The sequence below is a fragment of the Trifolium pratense genome, linkage group LG1 (genome assembly GCF_020283565.1).
Source record: "Trifolium pratense cultivar HEN17-A07 linkage group LG1, ARS_RC_1.1, whole genome shotgun sequence".
In the NCBI taxonomy this organism is placed as follows: Eukaryota; Viridiplantae; Streptophyta; class Magnoliopsida; order Fabales; family Fabaceae; genus Trifolium; species Trifolium pratense.
Window position 1 is genome coordinate 31,180,404 of NC_060059.1, and position 25,171 is coordinate 31,205,574.

A 25,171-nucleotide genomic window follows, 5' to 3' on the forward strand; every position below is an offset into this window, starting at 1 on the left:
TTTGAGATTTAAATTCTTGCATATACCAATTTTATTTTTTCGTAAACTAGGTATCTCGCAACTGCAGAAATTAATTAAGGGTAAATAGTGTTATACCCCCCTGCAAAATAGGCGAGTTTTGCGTTACCCCCCTGTAAAATATTTTTTTGAGATTACCCCCCTGCAATGTCAAGATTCTTTGCGTTACCCCCTGGCTTAACAAGTGGGCATATGACATGGAAGAATCTTGACGTGGCATGACACGTGGAAATTAATTTATTTTTTATTTATTTTTAATTGCCAACTCATTAATTAATGTGGGTTTTTAATTAAAAAAATGAAAAAAAAACTTAAAAGTTGTTATATTTTTATGAACTTACTTAAAAAAAAGTTTTGTTTTTTTTTTTGACTAAAAGTAGTTATTATATATATATAAAAAAATTCTTATATATATATATATATATATAATAACTAATAATATAGTAACAAAAAAAAAACGAAGATGAAAAAAAACTAATAATAATAATAGTAACCAAAAAACTAATAATAATAATAATAACTAATATTATTATTAGTTAAAATATGTGATTGCAGTTTTTTTTTTTTTTTTTTGGTTATATTAGTTAAAATATGTGATTGCGGTTTTTTTTTTTGGTTACTCTATTATTATTAGTTTTTTGGTTACTATTATTATTATTAGTTTTTTTTCATCTTCGTTTTTTTTTTTGTTACTCTATTATTAGTTATTATATATATATAAGAATTTTTGTTTATATATAATAACAACTTTTAGTCAAAAAAAAAAAAAAAACTTTCTTTTAAGTAAGTTCATAAAAATATAAAAAATTTTAAGTTTTTTTTTCATTTTTTTAATTAAAAACCCACATTAATTAATGAGTTGGCAATTAAAAATAAATAAAAAATAAATTAATTTCCACGTGTCATGCCACGTCAAGATTCTTCCCATGTCATATGCCCACTTGTTAAGCCAGGGGGGTAACGCAAAGAATCTTGACATTGCAGGGGGGTAATCTCAAAAAAATATTTTGCAGGGGGGTAACGTAAAACTCGTCTATTTTGCAGGGGGGTATAACACTATTTACCCATTAATTAATTAAGTCTTATGAAACTTAAATGAATGATAAATTCTCCCTAAAGTTTTAACGGTACTGCATACATCAAATTTTAAAATTAGAAAAAATTCTCCAAATATTTAAGACGGTCTGAAATATCAAAATATTATAGAATAAGTAATGTGTACACGCGGAACTTTTTATAAAGACTAGAACCAAAAGTTAATAATTTAACATGACTTAAAAACATGTTTAAACCTTTATATAATTGTCAAAATAAATACCTAATGGCATAATTAAGAATACTAAAAAGAGAAATTGTAACTAAAAAATGAAAGCTTACATGGAAACAGAGTCAGAATTAACTGGCCTCTGCTGTTAAAGTCACATGAGAACATATTAACAATGTGCATGTGTCATGCTTGTCAAGAAGACAGCTAATAGTGCAAGATCTATATAGTTCAAATGTGCGTGTTTTTTTAATTGACTTTGGAAAATTATTCTTAATCATAAAGGTAAAATGAGTGTAACAACTATTATGAAGGGACACTTGTTGATATCTTATAGGGTCTTGCTAACGAGTGTCCCTGGGGCACTCTTTAAACATTCAATTTAAAGAAACTTTTTATTCAAAAAGTTAAATACTACAATTTCCAATGCGTTGACTTTACGCATTCCGATAAAAATTCTATAAAAAACTTACTATTTAAGGGCTTAAAGAGTGCCCCGGGACACTATTTAGCATTTGCCCATCTTATATATTAAGGATGGAAAAAATTAAGTCTTCATTTGATACAAGTCAATTAAATGACAAACTCATATACCATATAATTTGTGGTGATAAATCATGTGGTCAATTCTAACCACTGATTTTTTAGTCAAAGTCTAAGAAGATGAGCCAAAAGTGTTCCATTCAACATTAACATGTCTTCAGGCTCCACCTAAAGTTAGATGCTGAATCTCCAAATTTGATTTTCATAAATGTATATATGTACTTTTTACCATTAAATTGGTGCAGGATATAATGGAGTACTGACATTAGGTTAATTTACTACTATAATTGTATTTTATTGATGCTTTCTCTTTGTTTATTTCTTCTATCAAATAATTTAGTGACAAAGTTGGGCTTCGGCCTCTTTTATACAAAAATTAAAAATTAAAAATTTAGGGACAAGAAATTCTATATTTAAAATAAATAAGTAGAATAATTAAAGTTGAAACCCTGATTTTTATATAAAAAATGTGATGTTCTACCAATTGAATGAACCTCGCGTGAATGAATCTCACGGGACGATGTTCCCTTTTATTCTATTTAGTAAAGATGTAAGAGTTAAGAACAAAATTAAGAATACAAGTAATGTAGTTTATGGATTATAAGATAACAAGCAAATTTACAAAAAATAATTATATATAAACTAAAACTATTGTTATTAACGATGATTAATCTTAGAAATTCTTGTTCAGGTCATTTCACATCTGATGTGAGACTTCTTAACACACCACCTCATGTCCAACACTCTTAGATTTTGTGCTGGATATAAATGGTGCATGTATAGAAACCCTTATTTATGTCATTTCACATTTGAGGTGAGACTTCTTAACGATTAATATCTATCATTTTTTTTAGACATTAGATGAATTCAGATATCCAACTGTTAATTACCATTTGGTTAAGTGTCTATCCTTTAAATTGGATTCATATTCATTTAAACAAATTTAAATAAGTATTAAACTTGAATTAAGAGAATAATTATGGGTTGGAGTTGAATAAATCAATTGATGTGGCTAAGATGTCACTCTAATGCGTTGGTCTTTCATATCATGGGCTACAACTAGAAGTAGAATAGTACTACAACAAACAATAAATAAAAGAAACATTTATTATTTCTTGAATTATTTCTTGAAAGAGGATGAGATTAACAAATTTAAATAACAAATGAAATGATATAGGTTAATTGTTGAGAGAATTTCTTTCATCCAATTGTCATCATCATCTTAACGAATTCATCATAGTTAACTTCACCATCACCATCCAAATCTGCTTCTTTAATCATCTGATCCACTTCTTCATCAGTTAATTTTTCACCCAAATTAATCATAACATGTCTCAACTGCAAAACACATAATTTAATTATATAGATTGACACACATGTGTAAGTGTAACCCTTTTTGTGCATATTAATTGAATTTAGTTTCTAATAGTACCTAGTAGAGTAATTAAGCAAGATTCTCTTTAGTACACTAAATCTCTTATGTCTAACCCTAATGCATGCACATTTAAAATCATACAGCTATTATTCATCAATTGAGGAGAGGTACAAAGTACTGTCCTTGGTGAGATGTACATGTGAAATTAATGTGAGTGTATAGATGTATTATGTATATATATTCAAATATAAATGAATTATGTAATAAAAAAATATAAATACATTAATAAATGTTTAGAGAGTCTCGAAGCGCCGCAAACAGCGAGACATAAGAGTTTGGACTTTGGATATCACATTTTCACTTAAAATTTTAAGTAGAACTATTCATGGTTCAATTCAAAAGATTGAACCGAACCGTCATAGACTAGCGTTTCATGCCCTAGTTTTGTGGTTCCAAACCACAACCGATCCGCTAGTTCAAGAACTAAACTGAATGGAATTTATTTTTTTTTAAGCAAAAGGGAAAATATATTAAATAAAGAAAAAGAGATACAGAGACTGGTGGGATATTAGACCTAACTCAGTTACGATCCAAACGGGAATACATGGTGATCATATATACAATGGAAAAATTGATTCAATTTTATTCTCAAACTATTATTAGTCGCAATTTATTTTTTCGTGCAGTTTAATTTGGTTTAGTTTAGCAGTCCGATTTATTTTTGGTTTCCCTGAACAACCTCAACCTTAGAATATTATAAATATGAATCACATCTCTTACTTATCCATACTACCACAAATATAAATCCAATTTAAAATCATAACACATGAACAAACTAGAAGAGGAAAAAATTATATACCTCACTAGCAGAAATATAACCATTTTGATCTTTATCAAAAACCTTGAAAGCCTCTTTGAGATCTTCATCTGCATCAGTTTCCTAAGAAAAGGAAAAAAAACAGAACATAATGAGATTGAAAGCACTAAACAGGATTAATGCAATGCTTTTGAATAAATAAATTAATTAATTACCTTCATTTTCTTGGCCATTAAGTTCAAGAATTCAACAAATTCAATAGTTCCATTTCCATCTGCATCAACCTCATTTATCATATCCTGAAGCTCTTCCTCTGTTGGGTTCTGATCCAATGACCGAATTACTGTTGCAAGTTCTTCAACAGTAATGCAACCTATTAAACATTAATCAAAAAGATAAACACACATTATCACTATAATATATAAATAAATAACCAAATTTATCATGTGTGTATGTGATAACAAAATTTTATCACATAGTATAACTTCAACAATTCTATATTAGTCATAGACAAATCAACAGGGAGCGCTGAGTTAGAATCCTGATCAGAACAATTTTTAGTCAGATTTTATTTAGTATCAGGTGAATTCCGAATTACTATATTATATATTACTCAATTTTCTTAGAAACCATATGGTTAAGACATATAATAGTATAACTATAATGTAAGAACATTTTATTGTTGAAAAATATTGAAGCATGAAGAACATAGATATTGAAAAAAGGAGAAAAAAATTCTTACCATCACCATCTTTGTCAAACAAGCAAAAGGCTTCTTTGATCTCAACAATTTGGTCTTCATTCAAAATTTCTGCCATTCTATATTTGTTTTACAAATATAATAAAAACTCAAAACCAAGTCACAAAAACTGTTTGAAGTTTGAACAAGAGAGAGAGAGAGAAATGTGTTGAGTATAGCTCAAACTTAGCTGGCTTATATGTAGATTTCAGTGTGGGAAAGTCTAGCAAGATTTCTTTTTGAATTGTAATTTAATTAGTATATAAGAGTCAATGCACGCTTATATGACTGCATTTTTTGGTGGTCATTTATATTATTATCATCTCAATTTCCAAGTATAAGTTTTCTTTTAAATTACTTATCTAACAAATGCCGATATTGTAAAGGCGAACGTCTTTACTTAAATTTTAACCTAAAATTTAAGTGTTGAATATATGAATTTCCGTTTATTACAAAAGAAAAAGTTTTCTTTTAAATTTTATTTATCTTCATTTTAAATTAATACATATATTCATTATTCTTTTTCAAATATATTATTTATTAATATTTAGTCATTTTAAATTGAACAATAATAGACAATTTTTTTTTAAAAAAAAAAAACCAAATTTAACACAACTACTTTAATAGTTATATGTTTCTCATGGTTATATGTTCTCATATATACCAAGAACATTATTAAAATTAATATATATGTTCTTCATTGATTTTTAAGGATGTCTAGGACAGGCATTTATTTGATGAAAGGACTTATTGATGTTCTTTAATTTAAAGAACAAAGCTTGGTATTTCATGAATTTAAGAGATTAAATTGTTCAATATAATCTTTATGACTAAAATATTCATTTAACAATCATTTAAATAATATACATTTTTCTTATAATAAAGTGCAAAGTTAGTAGTTTATGACATTATATGGAAAGACAAAAGAATCAGATTGCAACCCTCTGATCTCTATCCAATACTATAGCAAGAAGGTGGGGGCATGTAGATTTAATTAAATTCTTTAATAATCCTTGCACATATATGAATTTGAATTATATAATGGGTAGGAAAATTGTATAGCTGGAAGGTTTGATATTTAGGGGACAAAAGGCATTAATTAGAAGGGTAAGAGGTAAGAGGTAAGAGGTAAGAGGTAAGAGGTAAGAGGTAAGAGGTAAGAGGTAAGAGGTAAGAGGGAATGGACTAATAGAGTATGGGGATATGTGTAATTGTAAACATTTTTTTTTCTCGCATAAATTAAGTATCTTCTGCATATAAATGCAAGCTGCATGTTCAAATCAAATGGAACTTCGGATTTTAATTATGTTGAAAAAAACTCGTGTTATTTTATTTAAGTATTTTTGAGTAATTAATTATAAACTCATCTCTATATCAATATAGGAAAAAAAAAAGAAACCACTTTTTCTTATTCTAAATTATAAGTAAAAAAAATCAACTTTTATTATTTTCAAAATTTACTTTTACTTATTTTCATGAAATTAAATGCAAATAATCAATAATTTTTTTTTACATCTTTTATTAAACTTATTTAAGAAACACAAAAAAAAAAATCATACTTCAAATTATCATATTTTACTTCTCTTAATAAGTATGAATTTTTTTTCTTATAATTAAAGACCAAAAGAGTATATTAGCATACATTAATACTCCCTTTAGTCCTCCTTTAGTCCTCTTAATACAAGAGAGAGTTTATTTTTTAAAATCATAAAATATTTAATGTATTTGGTCTATTTTTTAGACCAAAAACATTAATCATTACATTAATCTAAAATGTTAATTTTTTTCTTATATTAAGGATAAGAGGGAGAGTAATTTCTTTTTTTAAGCTATGTCAATTAATTTGAAGATTTGATTTCTGCAGAAAATTCTTTGGTTTACCATAAAATAAAGTCCACTCTATTGATTTCAACAATTTCAATGAAATTCCACCCACCCAAAGACCACGCTTGTTTGGCTGCAAGAGATAAGACCCCAAAAAAAGGTATTATTGGAATTTAGAAAATGCATTTTTTTTTCATTAAAGTTTAAACATTGATAGATAGATCACTGTCAACGCGCTTTTAAGGGGGAAATTAAAAAACAGAACACGCCTTGTGTTTGTACTTTCCAAAGAAAAAAAAATACTATATACTACACCATGAACGTGTGGAAGGAGTCAAGACATTAGAACTAGTGCCTTAGCCTTTGCTTCAACTAGAATTTGGAATTATCATCATCTTTATTATAAAGAAAATGTTTGATTACTTTCTAGATTCTTGACCTAGTGTACATTCTTAGAATCAGGAATTGAACTTAATCTTACAAAATTAATTTGTAAGGTGGAGATTTTCCTCGCTTATAAATATATTCAGACCATCTTGCAACCTAATAGAGTAGGGGTCTATTGGATTGTAAAAGAGACTCTGATATTATCTTAGAATAAAAAGTTGAGTCTAACGCATCCCTACAAGTAAGAATTCTCTAACTTGTAAACATATATTCATGTAATCTTATAACCGATGTGAAACTCTTAACATAGATTTTTAAATAACTTAATATGCTAAAAGGGTTTGTAATTAAGTTTATGAATTTTCAACATAGGTTAATATAGTGGTGAAGATTTGAGACATTACAGTTTGTTCCTCTCAAGATCTCTTATTAGAATTCTTTCTGTGTCACTTTTGGTGTTGAGTCATTTCATATGAGTGAAACTAATGCGACCTCCACTAATAGACGGTGACATTGATGTCCCTTTAATTAGTTGGATACTGAATCTTCGTAAAAAATTATGAATTTTCATAACTATTTAATTAAATTTGTGGAAAACAAATATATGAATTGAGTTTATGAACTTTTAAATAATTTTAATTAAGTCTCTAAATTTTTAAATAATTTGTATTTTGTCCAAATATTGAAAGACCCAATTAAAAATTATTTGAAAATTTATGGATACAATTAAAAAAAATAGTTTAAGAAGCTAATTATAAATGACCAACAATTGAAAATTATTACCATAAGATACCTACATGTGTTGTATTTAGTATTTGAATAGTGGAAAATAATTATGGAGGTGAATGGTTGGATTGGAGATATCATATAGTGAGTGATATTCCTAAGGTGTTCTTAGAGGATATTAATTTATAGCTTACCATTAGATCATGAAACTTAGTTTTTATAGACTTAGTAATCTAGTACATGATGACTTAGTAATCTAGAGCTATATGAAATTAATAGAAATACGTAGTTTGTGAGGCCTAGTGTATCACCATAGGGTGCACTAATGATGTTGGTTAAGTAGTACTGTAAGATGGAGTTTAGTCACGAAAAAAAAAGTAGTAGGATGGAGTTATGACTTATGAGGTTGTATATAGACTATTGTTAATTGAATAAAGTAACTATAAGAAGTAGTATCCTCTCACTAGAATTGATGACCTTGTAGACTAGTTGGTAGGAACATATTTATTCAATAAGATAGACTTTATTTTATTTTAAAATTCTGTATCCGACCCAAGAACCGACTAATCAGATAAAAGGTTGAAGTTGGACATAACTCGTGTGATAGTGAACCGGTATAAATACTAGTTGTCTATATTCTTTCCTACTTTGTTTACTTTTAGATTTAACAGTTAATATGATTTCTAAGTGGTTACTTGAAGAAAGGATGCAGATCTTGCATGCTTTCTCTTATTCATTCTCTTTACATTCAATCAAATGTACAATTTTCTGCAGTTTGTGGTTCTTCAAAACTTACTAACATTTATCTTTGATTTGATTTTATTTTGTGTCTGTCACTCTTAAAGATTCATTATTTCAAATTGTTCATGTGTTCTTGATCACTATCTTGATAAATATTGCAAAAGCCACTTTCTGCATAAATTGCAAGCATACATACAATATCATTACTACACACCATACATTCCTTACATTTTCAGAAGAGCTTGATATGATCAGCATATATACTCAAGATGCTATAAGATTATTAAAGTTCGTATATTTTCACATGGTTTCGACAAATTAAGGCTCTTGTCTTTCAGAAGGCTTTTTAACTTCCCTAAGCTGAACCGAGTTTTCAAAGCAGTGAAAGAAACCAAAATGAGGGAATCTCTCGTACCAAGTATCTTGCGGTTCATGTGTGTCCCAATGTTCACCACTACTGCTCTTTCCGTACTTGTGAACCCATCCAGAACCATTGTGTTGCTCACCCCAGGTTCGGTTCCAACGCTCTCCGTACTTACCTTCCCACCAGGTCTCTCCTTGCTTGATGCCGTGACTATTTGGGTCGAAATTTTCGTCCCATTTGTCGCCCCATTTCTCCCATCCACCGTCCGATGAACGCTCGGCCCATTTGTCGGTGTATTTTATGCTGCCACCGTACCCATCATATGTTTCACCCCACCTGGAAAAAAGGCACAGCACACAAAAAGATTAAACATAAAGAACAAGATGTAACTCCTTATTGCTTATGATAATGTTAAGATAAACTAGTGTCATTCACTCGCAGATTCTTCCAGGAAGCCATTTACATGAATTCATACCTTATAGAGTAGATAGATATTATGACTGAATATACACTCCCTGGATTTAATATAAATATAGTGCAGAACAGAATATATTTTGGTTTACAGCATGAACAACACAAGTTGAGTTCAAAATAGTTCAGTCTATTTCACCGTGATATATGCTTATATCCTGTTCGTTTTAAATTTATTCCATCACAAACGAGTATAGGGTGGGATAAACGCTTTCAAAGTCCTAATTTGCAATCAAAGAAATCCTAAACATACATAACAAATGAAAGAGGATTAGAGCTGAAATGCTAATGTAGTTCTACACTGTTGTTACCTTTCATGCCAGACATGAGCGTGCCCTGCATCAAGAGGTGTGTTTGGGTCAATACTACACCACTTGTGTGCCCATTTCTCAGCTTGACCAGATGCATTGTAGTGTTCAAACCATTTTTCCTGCCACTCATCACCTTGACCATTACGTCCCCATTTGTCTGCAGTTTTCTCCATATGCATTAGCCCATTTTCCTGCCAGTGAAAATCATGCTCAGTATGATTTTATGAAGTATCCAATATTCGGTAGGTTCATAAGATTAATGAACGCCTCCGAGGATACAATTTTCAAAGGACGCTTGCATACCGATTAATTTATAAGTGAAGTTAAGAACATTGTACAAGAGCGTAAGAAACAAATGCATAGTAACATTGACTACAAGAAGAATGCTAATCTGATTTTTTTGGTCTTAACCCTCCTACTCTTAGGGGGGGGGGGGGGGGGGGGGGGGGGGAAATGGGTTCTAATATTCTGGAGTTCGGTTGGGATGTAACAAAAATCTGGCCAATGATTGTTTCAACCAGGGATCAAACTCAGGTGCTTCCAATCAATTCGAGCTTAGTTGAAGCTCATTAAACACTTTAGCCCAACCACTTAATTTTCAGATAACGATGACACAATATAATAAGAAATTTAAATGGAACTTAAAAGGTATCAAATAATGCTAACCTGACGCATGGATTCTCTCCAAAATTCACGCCAAACATTTCCAGTGGCATCACGTCCTGATTTCTCAGAACCAAGTTCCTTATAGCCAAACTCATCAGAAGCCTCCCAAAACTTCTCTTGCCACTCTAAAGCTTTGTCAGCACTAACACCCCTGATCAATGTCCATCTACAAATGACACCATCAGGTCTTTGCTCAATTCCTGTCTCTCTCCACCATCTCGTTCCATCCACATTCACTCCAACAGGTGATGATTTACTGTCTGTTCCAAGGGCGCGAACTACTTCCGCCGCATGGTCGGAAGATAACGCACCACGTTTCAGTTCCTCTTCTAATGAAGGAGACTCTACATTTGAAGCAGAGGCTTCAACAACCTCCAATGATGACTGAAGTGGTGGAAGTGTAGGAAATGTTTTGCTTTGAGTAAGTAAACTCTCGAATGGGATCGAGAGAGATTGCGAGGACCTTTCCTTCTCCACGACAGGATTAGATAATGTTGGATTAACGGAAGACTTTGGATTTAACTTCAACCCATTGGCATCGTTTGAAGGAACATCACTATCTGCTGGCGGTGTCCAGGACCAAAAATCAGGACCTGGGATACCGTCTTTCTGCGTTCCTGACTTTGGCACAAAAAGAGTCCCATTCTGCGTTCCAGACTCTTGCACAAAAATACTGTCATTCTTCTTTCCTGAATCTGATTCTATCAAATTATTGAAATGAACAAAACAACACATCATCAACCACTAACATCTTGTATGTACGAAATTCATTAATTTAGATGAAAAAAACTAAGAGCCTGATTAGTTTCAGGAAATATTCTTTCTCAGCATATATTTTGTTTTCCTTTCACTTTCTATTACAAAAATACCATTTTCTTGACTTCAATTTATGTTTTCAAATATTTATATAAAAAACAATGAAAACACTACACAATGCATGAAGTGGACTTGTATTTTGCAGCTACTTTTAAAATGTGGTTATAAAGTGGACTTGTATGACAATATGATGAGTTCTAATTGGATGTCGGTCTAAAAACTAATTACATTTTGATGCAAATAGTTTGCATTTTCATGTTTTATTTTCACTTTTAATGTGAAAATAATTTTTGCTTTTATAGTCAATATTTACTCTTAATAATTAGGGACATTGCATGTTATATGCAGAGATCAAACCCCGATACTCCCACTTATTCACTAAAAAAGGTGAAATTCAGCCACTAGGCTACTTGACCAATATATAATGACATATGATCATGAATTTGGGAACTAGCATATAACAAAGATCACCTAATTTTTATAAATTGAAAGATAACAAAAATAGCATTTTTCTAAATTAAAAAAGCAAAAATGGATCATTTGATTTTACATGGAATTAAATTCCCAAGAAACTCAGCCATACCATTAGCATCCATCTCTATCATCAAATCACAAAAGACAGTCCTTGCAATGTTCAATTAACCAACAAATTCAAAACCCTAGAATAAAAAACAGAACACAAATCCAAATCCAAATTTAAAGGAAACAAAACAAGCAATTCAAACAAAAAAGTACCATTTTTCTGTAACGAATCTTTATCAGAACGAACACTATTGCTATTAGCATCTTTAAGAAGTGCTCTAGCGGCGGCAATTGCGGCGGAAGCACGATCAATAACTTGCAATCTCTGAATCCTATCACGTTCTTCACTTGAAACCTGTAGAAGTTTCTGGAACTCTTCAGTTTTCTTCTCCAAATTCTCTTCCACGTTGTTGTCATTTGAAGAAGCGAGTTTGTTGAAGTTTGTGGTGTTTCTTTCTCGTTCTATGGCTTTTTTCCACATGTCGAGGTACGATGAACTTGCTTGAATTTTGAATCGTACCCATTGTGTTTGTTTTCTGTTCCTTGGTTGTTGATGTTGTTGTTGGAGATGGAGAGGGTGTAGTGATTTGTATGGTGTGGCTATGGTGAATGGTTTCAAATGGGTCGCCATTGCATGGAGGTTGAAGAAGAGTGTCACTGTGAGGTGATGGAATGACAAATGAGAAATGAGAAGTGAGAAAGAACAAATTATGTGCAGTGAAGGACCGTTTTCTGGTTGGTATTTATTTATTTAGTTTTGTTCTTTTTATTTCCGGCCCACGAAGCGGTTTTAGTTCGCTCCTGATAGTGGTGTGGGAAATCGAACCATGGGGTGTTAGGGTCACACCCTCTAACACACTCATTTGAACACACTTCTAGCTATTGGAGCCACGTCATCCCTTTTTTAAAAGCATTACTCGGCTACCGGAACCTGATTTGCAGACGGATATTGATTCTATGCAGTCAAGAAATGATACATTCATGTAGTCAACTCGCTATGTATCATTGGATTGAAATTAAACGATTCAGATTTAACACTATAAAATTAATTAAAATGTATTGATTTGACTCAATGATTGTTATTCACCTGCAATCACTATTTAACTACAAGAAATTTGTATCCGTTGCAGGCTGGCTTGCAAATCACGCTGAACTTTACCAACGGGTATTCATGTTTTCAACAATCCTTGATCAGGTTATAAACCTCTTATGACAAGACAATGCTGAAGTTTATTTTAGTCGTACAATTCCGTTGTAATTAGCCTAATGGCCCCATTTAACAAAAAAAATTGTTTTATTTAAATTTTGTTTTTTTTTCGAAAAAGCTAAAATGAGATATATTACCACAACAGCCTTCCCAGCACAAGACGTTGTTTTATTTAAATTGATTTATTGGTATATGTAATTTATAGTAAAATTAGTGTATTAATTTTTTTTTGTATCAATAAATTAATTTTTTTGGTTAGATTTTGATCTATTTTGTAAAATCAGCTCAAAATTTAATCTAGTTTGAAGTTAAACACCTCTACCAAATCCTAACGTGTCAAAGGAAAAAGTGTTTGTCGACATGGTGAGGTGAAAATTGTGAATGACAAATAAGTTTGTGAATAAGGATTGACCATGAAGGGTTGTTTTGTTTGATAACGTACTTTTTGAAAAGAGAAAGAGACCAAACATTTTCTTTGAGTTGAAGGTAGGAATTGAAATTCTCGAAAACATTTTCCACTTTTACCGCCAATTGCATCAACGGGACTCACGTGATAAATGAATATGGACCGTGAACATTTTTGTTATAAAAAAACTGAATATTTTTTTATCAAATTAATTGTCAATCATCACATCAATTAACCAACTAACATTGATAAAAACAAAAATTATTTTGATGATTGCTAATTTCCTCTTTAATTTGATCAGAAACTTCTTATATCTTCTATTTATTTATTACAAGATATTTTTGATAGTGTAAATTTTACTGAAATATATTTTATGATAATGTAAATTTTATTAAAAGATATTTTTAATAGTGTAAGTTTTGTTAATAAATTTATTTTAGTAGTGTTTTTTAGCAATGCAAAGAATGAAGAATAATCTTGAATTTTTTTATTGAATTTAAATTACGATAAATTTTTCTAACTTTATTAAAAAAAATACTTCTTCCACCGACAAGAAACTCATAATTTTTTACATAAATTAAGAAAAGTGGTAATTAATTTTATTTTTAAAAACTGGATATTTTGCTCTAAGCTAGTGAATTTAATACGTTTATTTTGGATATTGATCTTCCAAAAAAAATTGTTTGTATTTTAATATAACTAACTTTAACTTTTCATATATATTAAGAAAAGTGGTTATTGAAAATAAAGTGTTTTTGAAAACTCGGTATTCGGTCTAGAAAAGACTAATTCAGAGTTGTTAAATATAATGTATATTTTATATGTTGATCTTCCAAAAATACTCTTTATATACTTTCTCTGTCTCAAAATAAATGACTTATTTTTGACTTTTGTATACTATTCATATGTTCTATTTTGACCATATTTTTCTATTAATAGGAACATGGAAATATTATCATATGAAGTGTTGTTTGATTTGTCTCGATGAGTATTTTTAAAATATATAACTTTTATAATTTTTAACAATATACTCCCTCCAGTCCTTTTTATAAGGAACACTTTGAGAAAAAATTTGGTCCTTTTTGTAAGAAACTTTGATCAATTTTCAAATGTTTTAAATGTTCAATTTCACTTATGCCCTTATTTATTATGAGAGAGAATTTAAAAATAAGTAAGTTGGATGAATAAAGAGTAATTAAAATATAAGGGTATACATGAAATAAATTTAAATTTATAAGAGTATTAAATGAAAATAACTATATTAAATGTGATTCCTTGGTCTGTGTAATTTTTTCAAAGTGTTCCTTATTAAAAAAAACTGGAGCGAGTATAACTTAAGATATTAATGATTAAAGTCGTTAATGATTAAAGTCGTACATTGACAAATGTGTAATTTTAACTTTCCATATTTCAAGGTGTTTACGAATATTTTTGAACTAAGGAAAGTTGATCAAATCCAAACAAGTTAATCAGTGAGACTACGAGAGTTTGAACAAGTTAATGCATATACCTCACTTTAAGGATTATACTGTATTATTCCATCTGGCCTTAATTATAAGTAAATATCACTTTTTAGATACATTGAATAATTAATATATTTATATTTAATCCACTTTTTAGACTAAATATATTAATTATTCAATATATTCAAAAAGTAACATTTACTTATAATTTATAATTAGACCGAAGGAAGTACTCCTATAATCGGTAGCGAAGTAGAATCTTGTGATCATTGTAGTACAATTATATTGTACAATAAAAATTGAATTATGAAAATACTTAATTAGTAAAATGATCCCTTAAAGATATTTTTGGTTTCAGATTGGTCCCTTAAAGAAAAAAAGGTCTAAATAGGTCCCTTAAAGAAAAAAAAGTCCGAATAGGTCCCTTAAAGACATCTCCGTTAATCAGTTTGGTCCTATTTAGACCTCTTTTTAGGGACCAAACTAATTAACGGAGATGTCTTTAAGGGATCTATTCGGACTTTTTTTCTTTAAGGGACCTATTTGGACCTTTTTTTCTTCAAGGGACCAATCTAAAACCAAAAATATCTTTAAGGGATAATTTTACTAATTAAGCCTTATGAAAATTAAGTGGAATCTTGTCATTGTATAATCGGTAGCTAGCTATGGTGGCAGACACCGATTCTGAAAAAATACCTCAGATGATTTTTTCAAGCAACAAGGAGACAAAGCACTTTGTTTTTCTTTTTTTGGACTTTAGTATTGTTATTATAATGAATTTTTCATCATTATATGCGACTCATTTTAATTAGAAATTTCTCACACGTTATTATTATTATATTATACCGACTCTCCTCCTATAGCGCTTATGCCAATCAATTGACACAACCGACATGCAATTGCAAACTGAAGATTCCACATGAAATGATAAAAGACAACTAAAACTTATAAATCAAAACTGTCTTTAAAGGCAAATTTTCAATAGATCTCACTAGGAAGAAACTAGAAAGGCCGACATATATAAAATATTTTGGACTCTACATACAACATTAAGGTGAATCATGTTTAGTAAAAAAAGAAAAACAAATTAAGGTGAATAGATTAAGAACAACATAACAATGAGTTTTTGGATAAAAACATTTTCATTTAAAATTTTAAAGCATTATTAGATTGGTTATATAAGGTTTAAATATGAATTTGGTTCTCGTTTTGATTTCGGTTTAAACTAAGTTTATTTAGCATATGTTAAATCATCATAAATTTGGCATGTCATAAAAACACGTTAGTTCAGGGACCATTTTAAAAGTTTTGAAATTTTGTAGGACTAAAATTAATTTTTTTTTACAAGAATTAAAATCAAAACGAAACATATTTACAAGAACCAAAATTATATTTAAGCCGATATATAAACGGTATATCATGCAAATGTTGTCCAATAGTATATAGTATATACTTTTATATAATTAGACCTTCTAACTCACATGTAACCTTTTGGTCAAAATCATTGGATGATTAACCTTTGCAAAATGGGCTAAAGTTAGTGGTCAAAAGTATTATTGTGAAAGTTAAGGGTCAAAATTGTAAGTTTATAAAATTTAGGGAGGTAAAAGTGCAATTTAGCCTAAATTCTTTCCTAAAATATAGTCTCACATTGATTAAAGATAAGGACCGACTAGAGTTTACAAAGACTGACATCCCTCACCCTACAAATCGATATCTTATGGTTGAGTTAGACCAAACTCTCAATTCTAATATGGTATCAAAGACTCATCCACGATCCGATGAGTCACCTGCTATCAGATTTCTGATTGGATCATCCACCATTTATATCTGCGTAACAAACTCAATAGTACTGGGCGCATTAAACTATGTTAAGAATGCTCACATCGGTTGTGTGATGACCTGATTTTATTATTAGTGAGGATAATCTCCATACTTACAATTAAAATCGAGTTCGTTTCCTGATGAAAATAATTATTGGCTAGATTTTATACTTACCTTGCGGTCGAGCTTTGAATTATGAAGATCATATCTCCTGAAAATTAGAAGGTTAATACCAAAAACAAAACCCAATATGTCACATCACATTGGACCAATACATAAATTATTTTAACCATGAGGTATATCAACAAGTTTCACCATTGGACCAATATGTCACGTCACATTTTTTTTATGAGTCATGTTACTATGTTAATTAAGTATATTGAAAAATAAAATTAATCTCAAAATATATTTTTTTGTAAAAAGGAAATTTTTTAGACTTATATCTTATGTATAACCACGCGTGGAGCATAAAGATGCAAGAGGAAATGCATTATGCGTTGGAGTATGTAAAAGCTTACAAGTGTTTTCATCATGCAACAATCTAAACCCTTATATCATCCCTACCACAACCATAATTCACATTTCTAATTACCACTACCCTAAACTTAATTTACATTATTAATCACACAAACTAAGAAAGAACACCATGTCATCATCATCAATCTCATCACTAATCTCATCCTCACTCCTTACAAAAACTACCACCATCACCAAACCTCTCTACACCACAAATTTAACCTCTAAAAAAACTCTCTCTTTCCCAATCATAAAAACCATCACCATGTCGGGTCTTTTTTCAAAGAACAATATACCCGAATACCCGGGTAAAGGCCCACCCGAATTCCCCTTTCAACCCAAAACCGAACCACCTTCATTTCCTAAAGAGAATCCAACAATTCCAATCCAAGAACCCGAAATAGACCCTAGTGTACCACCTGAAATAGTTACCGATCCTTCTCGGATTGACCCGTTTCCAAATCCAAACCCGAAACCGGATGGTCCAAAACCCCCGCTATCACCTCCTGGAAAAGATATGCCATTCCCGAAACCGGATGAAGTACCGCCACTGCCTCCACGACCACCGGAGGTTGTTCCACCGTGTCCTCCTGGTCCTGAGATTGTGCCTCCTGGTCCTGAGATTGTGCCGCCGCCGTCGACTCCACCGCCACCAACAGGACCAAGTATTATTCTATAGTTATTATTATTACGTTACATAGACATAGTTGCATTTATTTATTTTTTACTAAAAAAATAGAAAGTTGTATGTTATCATTATTATCATCTATCTATAAATTCGGCAGATTAGTTTAAGATGAGAGAATTTTAGTAACCTTGTTGCATGGCTTCAGTTTATATATCTATATTTACTTAAAACATTAGAGGTTTTTTTTATATATATTTAAAATAAGGTTTTTCTAAACCAGGAAATAAGGTTTTTTTAAATTACCCTTTTATAATTCATTAATTTGGGTGTCTTTATATCCTTTGACCAATGAGAATAAACCATATGAATATGAAATAAAACTTGGTTACAAGTTTGTTGTGGACACGACACACAAATCTACTTATGTGCCTTGTTTTTATTGGTTGATGAATAAATACCTTTAAATTGATCTTCATTTCCTTGATGCTTTTGCTCATGACTCCATGCTCTCATATGGAGCGGTTCATATGAATGTGAAATAAAACTTGGTCACAAGTTAGTTGTGGACATCACACATAAATCTACGTGGCTTGTGGCTTGTTTTTATTGGTCGATATGGAGCGGTTGTGACATAGTATCGACCAACCAATCACATCACACGTACTTTATAATTTTATAAAAATAAAATAAAAATTTGGTTTGCAATATATATTTGATTAACAAAAAAATTAACTCAAAACTTCAATAGCATTGGATACCATTTTTTCTTCTTCACTTCAATGTTTTTAACTCAAAACTTTTACCCTTTCTTTATTTCTTTTATATCATGACAATGTTTCTTTTATATCATGACAATGTTCTTTTTTTATCATAGCATTGACACGTGAATTGACATGAATGACATGGGAAAATTAATATATAGGGTATTTTTATTTTTTGAAAAAGAAGTGAATTGAGATGGTGATGGATCATGGAGTCCAAGTTGGAAAGAGTTTGTATTAGTGACAAAAAATGCATGTTATAAATTGTAATTAAGCTTGATGAGTATCAACATATATATAGGAAAATTCTAGCATGGTTCATGGTGGATTAGGATTTAAAAATATTTAAAATATTATCTATATATGAAAATATATGTTGTATATGAAAATATATGTTGATGCTGGAAAGTATAATTTAATGATTATTTTTATTTTTATGATTGAAATAATGAATTAATTGATACCGATTTGATGAAAACAACATATAATAACGATGTAACTTGTATTAAATTGACGTTAAATGGTCCTTCGCTTGTTCAAAAAAAAACTTAAATGGCTACCTGGGATACCACTCTTACAAAAGCTGAATTTTACTATCATAAGCAATATATATGGAGCCTCAAATTTCAAAGTATTGGATACCATTTTTTCTTCTTCACTTCAATGTTTTTAACTCAAAACTTTTACCCTTTCTTTATTTCTTTTATATTATGACAATATTTTTTTTTTATCATAGCATTGGCACGTGAATCAACATGAATGACATGGGAAAATTAATATATAGGGTATTTTTATTTTTTGAAAAAGAAGTGAATTGAGATGGTGATGGATCATGGAGTCTAAGTTGGAAAGAGTTTGTATTATTGACAAAAAATATATGTTATAAATTGTAATTAGGCTTGATGAGTATCAACATATAGGAAAATTCTAGCAAGGTTCATGGTGGATTAGTATTTAAAAATATTTAAAATATTATCTGTTGATGAAAATATATGTTGATGTTGGAAAGTATAATTTAATGATCATTTTTATTTTTATGATTAAAATAATGAATTAATTGATACCGATTTAATTAAAACAACATATAATAACGATGTAACTCGTACTAAATTGACGTTAAATTGTCCTTCGCTTGTTCAAAAAAAAAACTTAAATGGTCCTTCTAATTAATTGTTGTGTCTTTTAGTACCCCTTTTTATTCTAGAAGCTTTCATGTCATATTCAAAAAGAAATCATGAAATTAAAGTGATGTAGCCACATTCATAGAAATGGCTACTTGGGATATCACTTTTACAAGAGCTGAATTTTACTACTGTAAGCAATATGTATGGAGTTTCAAATTTCAAAGCATTAGATGCTTTTTTTCTTCTTCACTTCAATGTTTTTAACTCAAAATTTTTACCCTTTCTTTATTTCTTTTATATCATGACAATGTTTTTTTATCATAGCATTGACACGTGAATTGACATGAATGACATGAGAAAATTATTATACTAGTAGTATTTCTTAGGTTATGTACTAGTACTATATATAATATATCTGTTTGGATTGATTTTTTTTTTTGGTTTACAATTGAGTCGAGGATCGAACTCAGGACCTCTAGCATACTATTAAAATCCCTTACCACTAGACCAAACCTAATGGCTTGATTGATTTATTTTTTAGTTTATATAAAATAGTTTATACAAATAAATAAGTTTGATGTTAATTCATAAATTGTCATTAACAGAAATTATATTTTTATAAATCGTGGGTTCCGTTTGCCAGGTGTCAAAAACTAACAGTGTTTTCAAAAAAATTGATGGGAGGGACTAAAACGGCAGAAAAGATAAAACAGTTTAAAATACATAACAACCAACAATAACAACAACAAACATAACAACAATAACACTCAAACAAAACAGCTTAAAATACACAACAACCAACAATAACAACAACATACATAACAAAAACAACTAAACATAATAAAACACTTGACTATCACTTCTTCGACGGTCCAACTCCCTCGAAATGGCCTGCTGAAATTTTACTAGTATATAATAACAAGTACTAGTATATGATTTTTAAATATGAAATTCTAAACTATAAAATAAAAAGGTAAAGAAAGAAGGTTGTTTGGAATATTTGAAACAAAAATTGACCTTCAGTTGTGTGGTTATCGACCCCAACGAAATAAAACATGTTGGGAGCTTATTTACTTATGGATGTGAAGTTTTTTCGACAAAACGGGTGATCCCAGGAGGGGTTGAGGTATTGTTCGAGACAATGTCAGATTAAGGTGAGGTGAAACTGGGAAGGTGAAGGAGAAGATAAGTTTCGTGTGAAGTTTGTTTACTTTACAATGAAGGACATGAATGGAAAACGTATGTTGAATCGATATGGTGTTGTCGTAATCCTCAATGCTATTCAAACTCGTTTCAACCAGTCATCATGATACTAGTAGTATTTCTTAGGTTATGTACTAGTATTAATTCTACAACTTGATCTGGAAAAATATCAACAACAACTTAGATCTATGACTTAACATTTGTACCTTCTCATGACCTTCCTTACTCACAAGTTTTCCAAGACCATACATCCTTTCAATCATCTCCATCTTGCCAGGTGGTTACCGTTCCTTCTTCTTAGATGTTTTCTCTTCCATTCACCCACCTCTCAACAATCCTCCTCCTCTTCTTCCTCCCGAGGCATTTTTCTTCTACGCCGTTGATATATTCTTACATGGAGAACAACAACCTTTGTATTCATTTCATGGCGCTCAATTTATAGATATGTTTGAATATATATCTCATTTGTCGACCTATCCACATATTTTAGATTTGAGTTGTATCATCCAAAGACTGAGTTGAATTTTATTAAGGTAAAGAAAAATGGTGTTTGGAATATTTGAAACAAAAATTGACGTTCAGTTGTGTGGCTATCAACCCGATCGGAATAATGCGTGTTGGGAGCTTGTTTTCTTCTGACTGTACAGCTGTTTCGGCGACACGTGTGACCTTAGGGTGGGTTGAGGTGTTATTCGAGACAGTGCTGCCTGTGCCGGTTGGGCTGTCCAATATTTATACGGAGATGATGAAATGTCAGGTAAAGGTGACGTGCTTTTGAGAAGGTGAAAGAGAAGATAAGTTCAATATGAAGTTTGTTTACTTTACAATGAAGGACATCAATGGAAAACGTCTGTTGAATAGATATGGTGTTGCCGTAATCCTCAATGCTATTCAAACTTGTTTCAACCGGTCATCATGATACTAGTAATATTTCTTAGGTTATGTACTAGTATTTTATATAATATATCTGTTTGGATTGATTTTTTTTTTGTTTATAATGGGGCCGAGAATCGAATTCGGACCTCTAGCATACTATAAAAACCCCTCACCACTAGGTCAAACCTAGTGGCTTGATTGATTTATTTTTTAGTTAATATAAAATAGTTTATACAAATAAATAAATTTGATGTTAATTCATAAATCGTCACTAACGAAAATTATATTTTTATAAATTGTGCGTTCCGTTAGCCACGTGTCAAAAAATAACAGTGTTTGTAAAAAAATTGATGGGAGGGACTAAAACGGCAGAAAAAATAAAACAGGTTAAAATACATAACAACCAACAATTACAACAACAAACATAACAACAATAACAACACTCAAACAAAACAACTTAAAATACACAACAACCAACAATAACTACAACATACATAACAAAAACAACTAAACATGATAAAGCAGTTGACTATCACTTCTTAGAGTGGTACTAATTGTTTAAACATTATTATTATTATTATTTTGAGTTACTATTCATTTAAATTTTTTTTTTCATTTTATTACTTTGTGTATTTTATTATTTTTGGTTAAAAATAGTTAATGTTTTTGCTAATAATCAATTTACTACCTATACAAATAATTTTTTGACGTTATAGTATAAAACAACGCATAAGACCCGTGCATCGCACGGGTAATCGTCTAGTAATAATAAGTACTAGTATATGATTTTTAAATATCAAATTCTAAACTATACAATAAAAAGGTAAAGAAAGAAGGTTGTTTGGAATATTTGAAACAATAATTGACCTTCAGTTGTGTGGCTATCGACCCCAACGGAATAAAACATGCTGGAAGCTTGTTTACTTATGAATGTGAAGTTGTTTCGGCAAAACGGGTGATCCTAGGAGGGTTTGAGGTATTCTTCGACGGTCAAAACGCGTCTTTTGGTATCTCTTGTCTCGCTGCATTTTGAGCGAAGCCTTCCATTTTCGGTGGCAAGTTCTTTGCTGCCGAGGCTTCGCAAAAACTACTCCATTTGTTTTGGTTTATTTTTTGTTTTGTTTTGTTATTATATAACTGATATTGTTGATAAATTTTTTTAAAAAAAAGCTGAAATTGATGCATATTTCATAAAGAAGTAACTAACAAAACAAAATAAATTAGATATTTTAACACCACAACTAATAACAACAAACAGTAGTACATTTGAAATCAAGAAAAATAACAAACAAGACTAGATTAAATCTAGACATTACTAAGACTATTTCAATTCAAGGTTAGTTAGTAGTAATCAAGTACCCAGTACTTCAAAAATGAAATACTAAATACTAGGCTCAAAATGAAATAGTCTATGAACTAAAAAAAATAAAAATAGTCTACTATTGTTTGTTGTGGTGGCTGGATCTCAAGCTCATATATTATTCATACGAGCTATTGTCAAAGCATGTTTGCTTTCAACTAGAACTCTGCGTTGTTTTACCAATTCATCAAGCTCATCCATTACAAGAGTGATATTGGTTTCAATTTCCCCCTTGTTGGGGGGATTAACAACATCAAACCTTAATTGATCTATCATTTTTCCCTTGCAGTCAATTAACGAATCAACCCCTTCAATCTTCAGATCGAACTCTTTGAGTGTCATTAGCATTGCATTATCAGCGAATTAGAGAAGTAAGAAGATATAAACATATGTTGTGAGCAATTATTATATCCTTACTTCCCCTTTTTATAGAAGGCATATGACGTGGTTATATATATATAAAGTAAGAGACTAAAAAAATAATTTTATAATTTAAATAAAATAATTACATTTATTTAACTCAAACTCGACTCGGTTCAAGAACAGCTCGATTCGACTTGTTAGTTCAAATTAAAAAATTTAATTCAAATATGAAAAATTTACATTTTTTACTCTTAAAATATATGCATGCGGTTTGATTCGGTATTTCCTTACATTTTCTTGTTATGTATTGTTTCTTCTTATAATGAGTTAAACATGGGTACATTTGTAATGTTGTCAATGTTATGTTAATATTTGTGACGTTGTGCATTAATTTATTAGGAAGACAAGACTTTCTAATAATATTGTTTCAATTTGTTCAATGAAAAAATAATCGTGCTTCTATTTGTTTGCTAGAACAAAAGCCAAGGGTGAAAAACATATGTCATGTTTGGATGAAAATGAAAATTGAATATCAATTTTTTTTGCTACTACTAGTAATTCATCTAAAAGTTGACATTAATGTCATGTGTGTATTACAGAAAACAAATACAACTTTAACATAACAAAAGCATCATTTTAACAAAATACAAAAACAATCTCATCTAATTTTATGATGATTATAATAAAAAGACAAAACAAATATTTTTACAAAATCATTGTGAATTTTGACTTTTCAACAATAGACCGGCCTTTAGGATGAAAAACATAATAGATCGGTCTTTATTATCTCAAAAATTATTATCTACATGAAGGGGATAAATAAATTTAGTCTGCACAATTGTCTAAAACACTCTTAACTTTTCAAAATGAATGATAATGCAATGCAAGCCACACTAAAAGAGTACGATATCAAAATAGGTGCAATTGATTCATTAATTGGATGCAAGAGAAGAATGATTGATCAGTTGAGGTCAGATGCTGTTAATCAGTAATTGTTACTTAAATTAAGTGAGGCTGAACAATCACACTAAAAACAACTTTGTTTTGTTATGTTGAGTTACATACATTATTATTTTAAATTTTGTGTAAAGGTTTAATTTTATAAATTATTTATTAGGTTTGATCGATCATCAAAATCAAAATATTATTAACAAATAATTTTATTTATGGAGTTTTCGAGTCAATTGAATTTTTAGATTTAATTAATTTAGAGTTTTTTATATATAAATTAAATTAAGATAAATAATTTATTGTGCATTTATCCTTGTATGAAATAATTAATTTAGTTAATAAAAATCTGCAAGACATCGGTTAACGTCACTCACTAGCCACTGAGATTGTACTAGTCGCTATTATAATTAATTCTTTTCCCATATGTAATGTAGTACTAATTAACTATGTTAACGTGACTCACTGGCCAGTGTCATTTACCCGTGACACATACCCACATAGTTTCTCCTTTTAAAAGTAAGTTTAATCTTTAGACCAAATTAGTCTCTAAATAATTGATCGAAAGATAATCCAAAGACTATATTAAAATAATGTACAATACTAATCTTAGTTTACAACAGCTATAGAAAGACTTCCACAATGGAAATCTTAAGATAGGGATATGCAAGCAATTTTATTTTGGTTAAGAAAAAGTTATGATTCTTTGCTTAATACACTTGGTTATAATAATTATTTTATTTATTTATTCAAATAGATTTTACTATCAAGATCATAAAAGTGCAAGTCTATTTTTTTTTTTGGTACATAGTGCAAGTCTATTTTAAAATTGAGTTACAATAATTATTTGATTTATTTAGTTTAATTAACACATGCACGCACACATGCACGCACACGCGAGTGCACGT

The 25,171-nt window shown here is 30.0% G+C and overlaps 3 protein-coding genes across 4 annotated transcripts; 1 reads left to right on the top strand and 2 right to left on the bottom strand.

Moving 5' to 3' along the window:
- Positions 1-2,914: 2,914 nt before the first annotated feature.
- LOC123902844 (calmodulin-like protein 11) lies at positions 2,915-4,943 on the bottom strand. The gene is made up of 4 exons (XM_045952648.1): positions 4,760-4,943; positions 4,233-4,390; positions 4,060-4,140; positions 2,915-3,163 (listed from the first exon to the last, which is right to left on the bottom strand). The coding sequence occupies exons 1-4, from the start codon at positions 4,833-4,835 to the stop codon at positions 3,026-3,028; spliced, it is 453 nt and encodes a 150-aa protein (XP_045808604.1). The 5' UTR covers positions 4,836-4,943; the 3' UTR covers positions 2,915-3,025.
- A 3,636-nt stretch (positions 4,944-8,579) lies between these two features.
- On the bottom strand, positions 8,580-12,348 carry LOC123881418. 2 transcript variants are annotated; one of them, XM_045930102.1, is made up of 4 exons: positions 11,798-12,348; positions 10,247-10,947; positions 9,581-9,771; positions 8,580-9,134 (listed from the first exon to the last, which is right to left on the bottom strand). In XM_045930102.1, exons 1-4 carry the CDS (start codon positions 12,213-12,215, stop codon positions 8,753-8,755), a joined length of 1,692 nt encoding a protein of 563 aa, XP_045786058.1. In that variant the 5' UTR covers positions 12,216-12,348; the 3' UTR covers positions 8,580-8,752. The 2 variants fall into 2 exon arrangements, with proteins under 2 accessions (XP_045786058.1, XP_045786066.1); XM_045930110.1 differs by having other exon boundaries at positions 10,247-10,941; positions 11,798-12,311.
- A 4,917-nt stretch (positions 12,349-17,265) lies between these two features.
- LOC123892290 (protein TRACHEARY ELEMENT DIFFERENTIATION-RELATED 7A-like) lies at positions 17,266-17,679 on the top strand. Its single transcript, XM_045942090.1, has one exon. It carries the CDS (start codon positions 17,266-17,268, stop codon positions 17,677-17,679), a length of 414 nt encoding a protein of 137 aa, XP_045798046.1.
- Positions 17,680-25,171: the final 7,492 nt, after the last annotated feature.

Coding starts and splice junctions, on each gene's coding strand:
- LOC123902844 (XM_045952648.1), bottom strand. CDS start 4,835: ATGGCAGAAATTTTGAATGAAGACCAAATTGTTGAGATCAAAGAAGCC. Junction 4,391..4,759: donor GTTTGACAAAGATGGTGATG/GTAAGAATTTTT, acceptor AATGTTTAATAG/GTTGCATTACTGTTGAAGAA. Junction 4,141..4,232: donor TAATGGCCAAGAAAATGAAG/GTAATTAATTAA, acceptor TCCTTTTCTTAG/GAAACTGATGCAGATGAAGA.
- LOC123892290 (XM_045942090.1), top strand. CDS start 17,266: ATGTCGGGTCTTTTTTCAAAGAACAATATACCCGAATACCCGGGTAAA.
- LOC123881418 (XM_045930102.1), bottom strand. CDS start 12,215: ATGGCGACCCATTTGAAACCATTCACCATAGCCACACCATACAAATCA. Junction 10,948..11,797: donor AGATTCGTTACAGAAAAATG/GTACTTTTTTGT, acceptor ATAATTTGATAG/AATCAGATTCAGGAAAGAAG. Junction 9,772..10,246: donor GGAGAGAATCCATGCGTCAG/GTTAGCATTATT, acceptor TTTCACTGGCAG/GAAAATGGGCTAATGCATAT.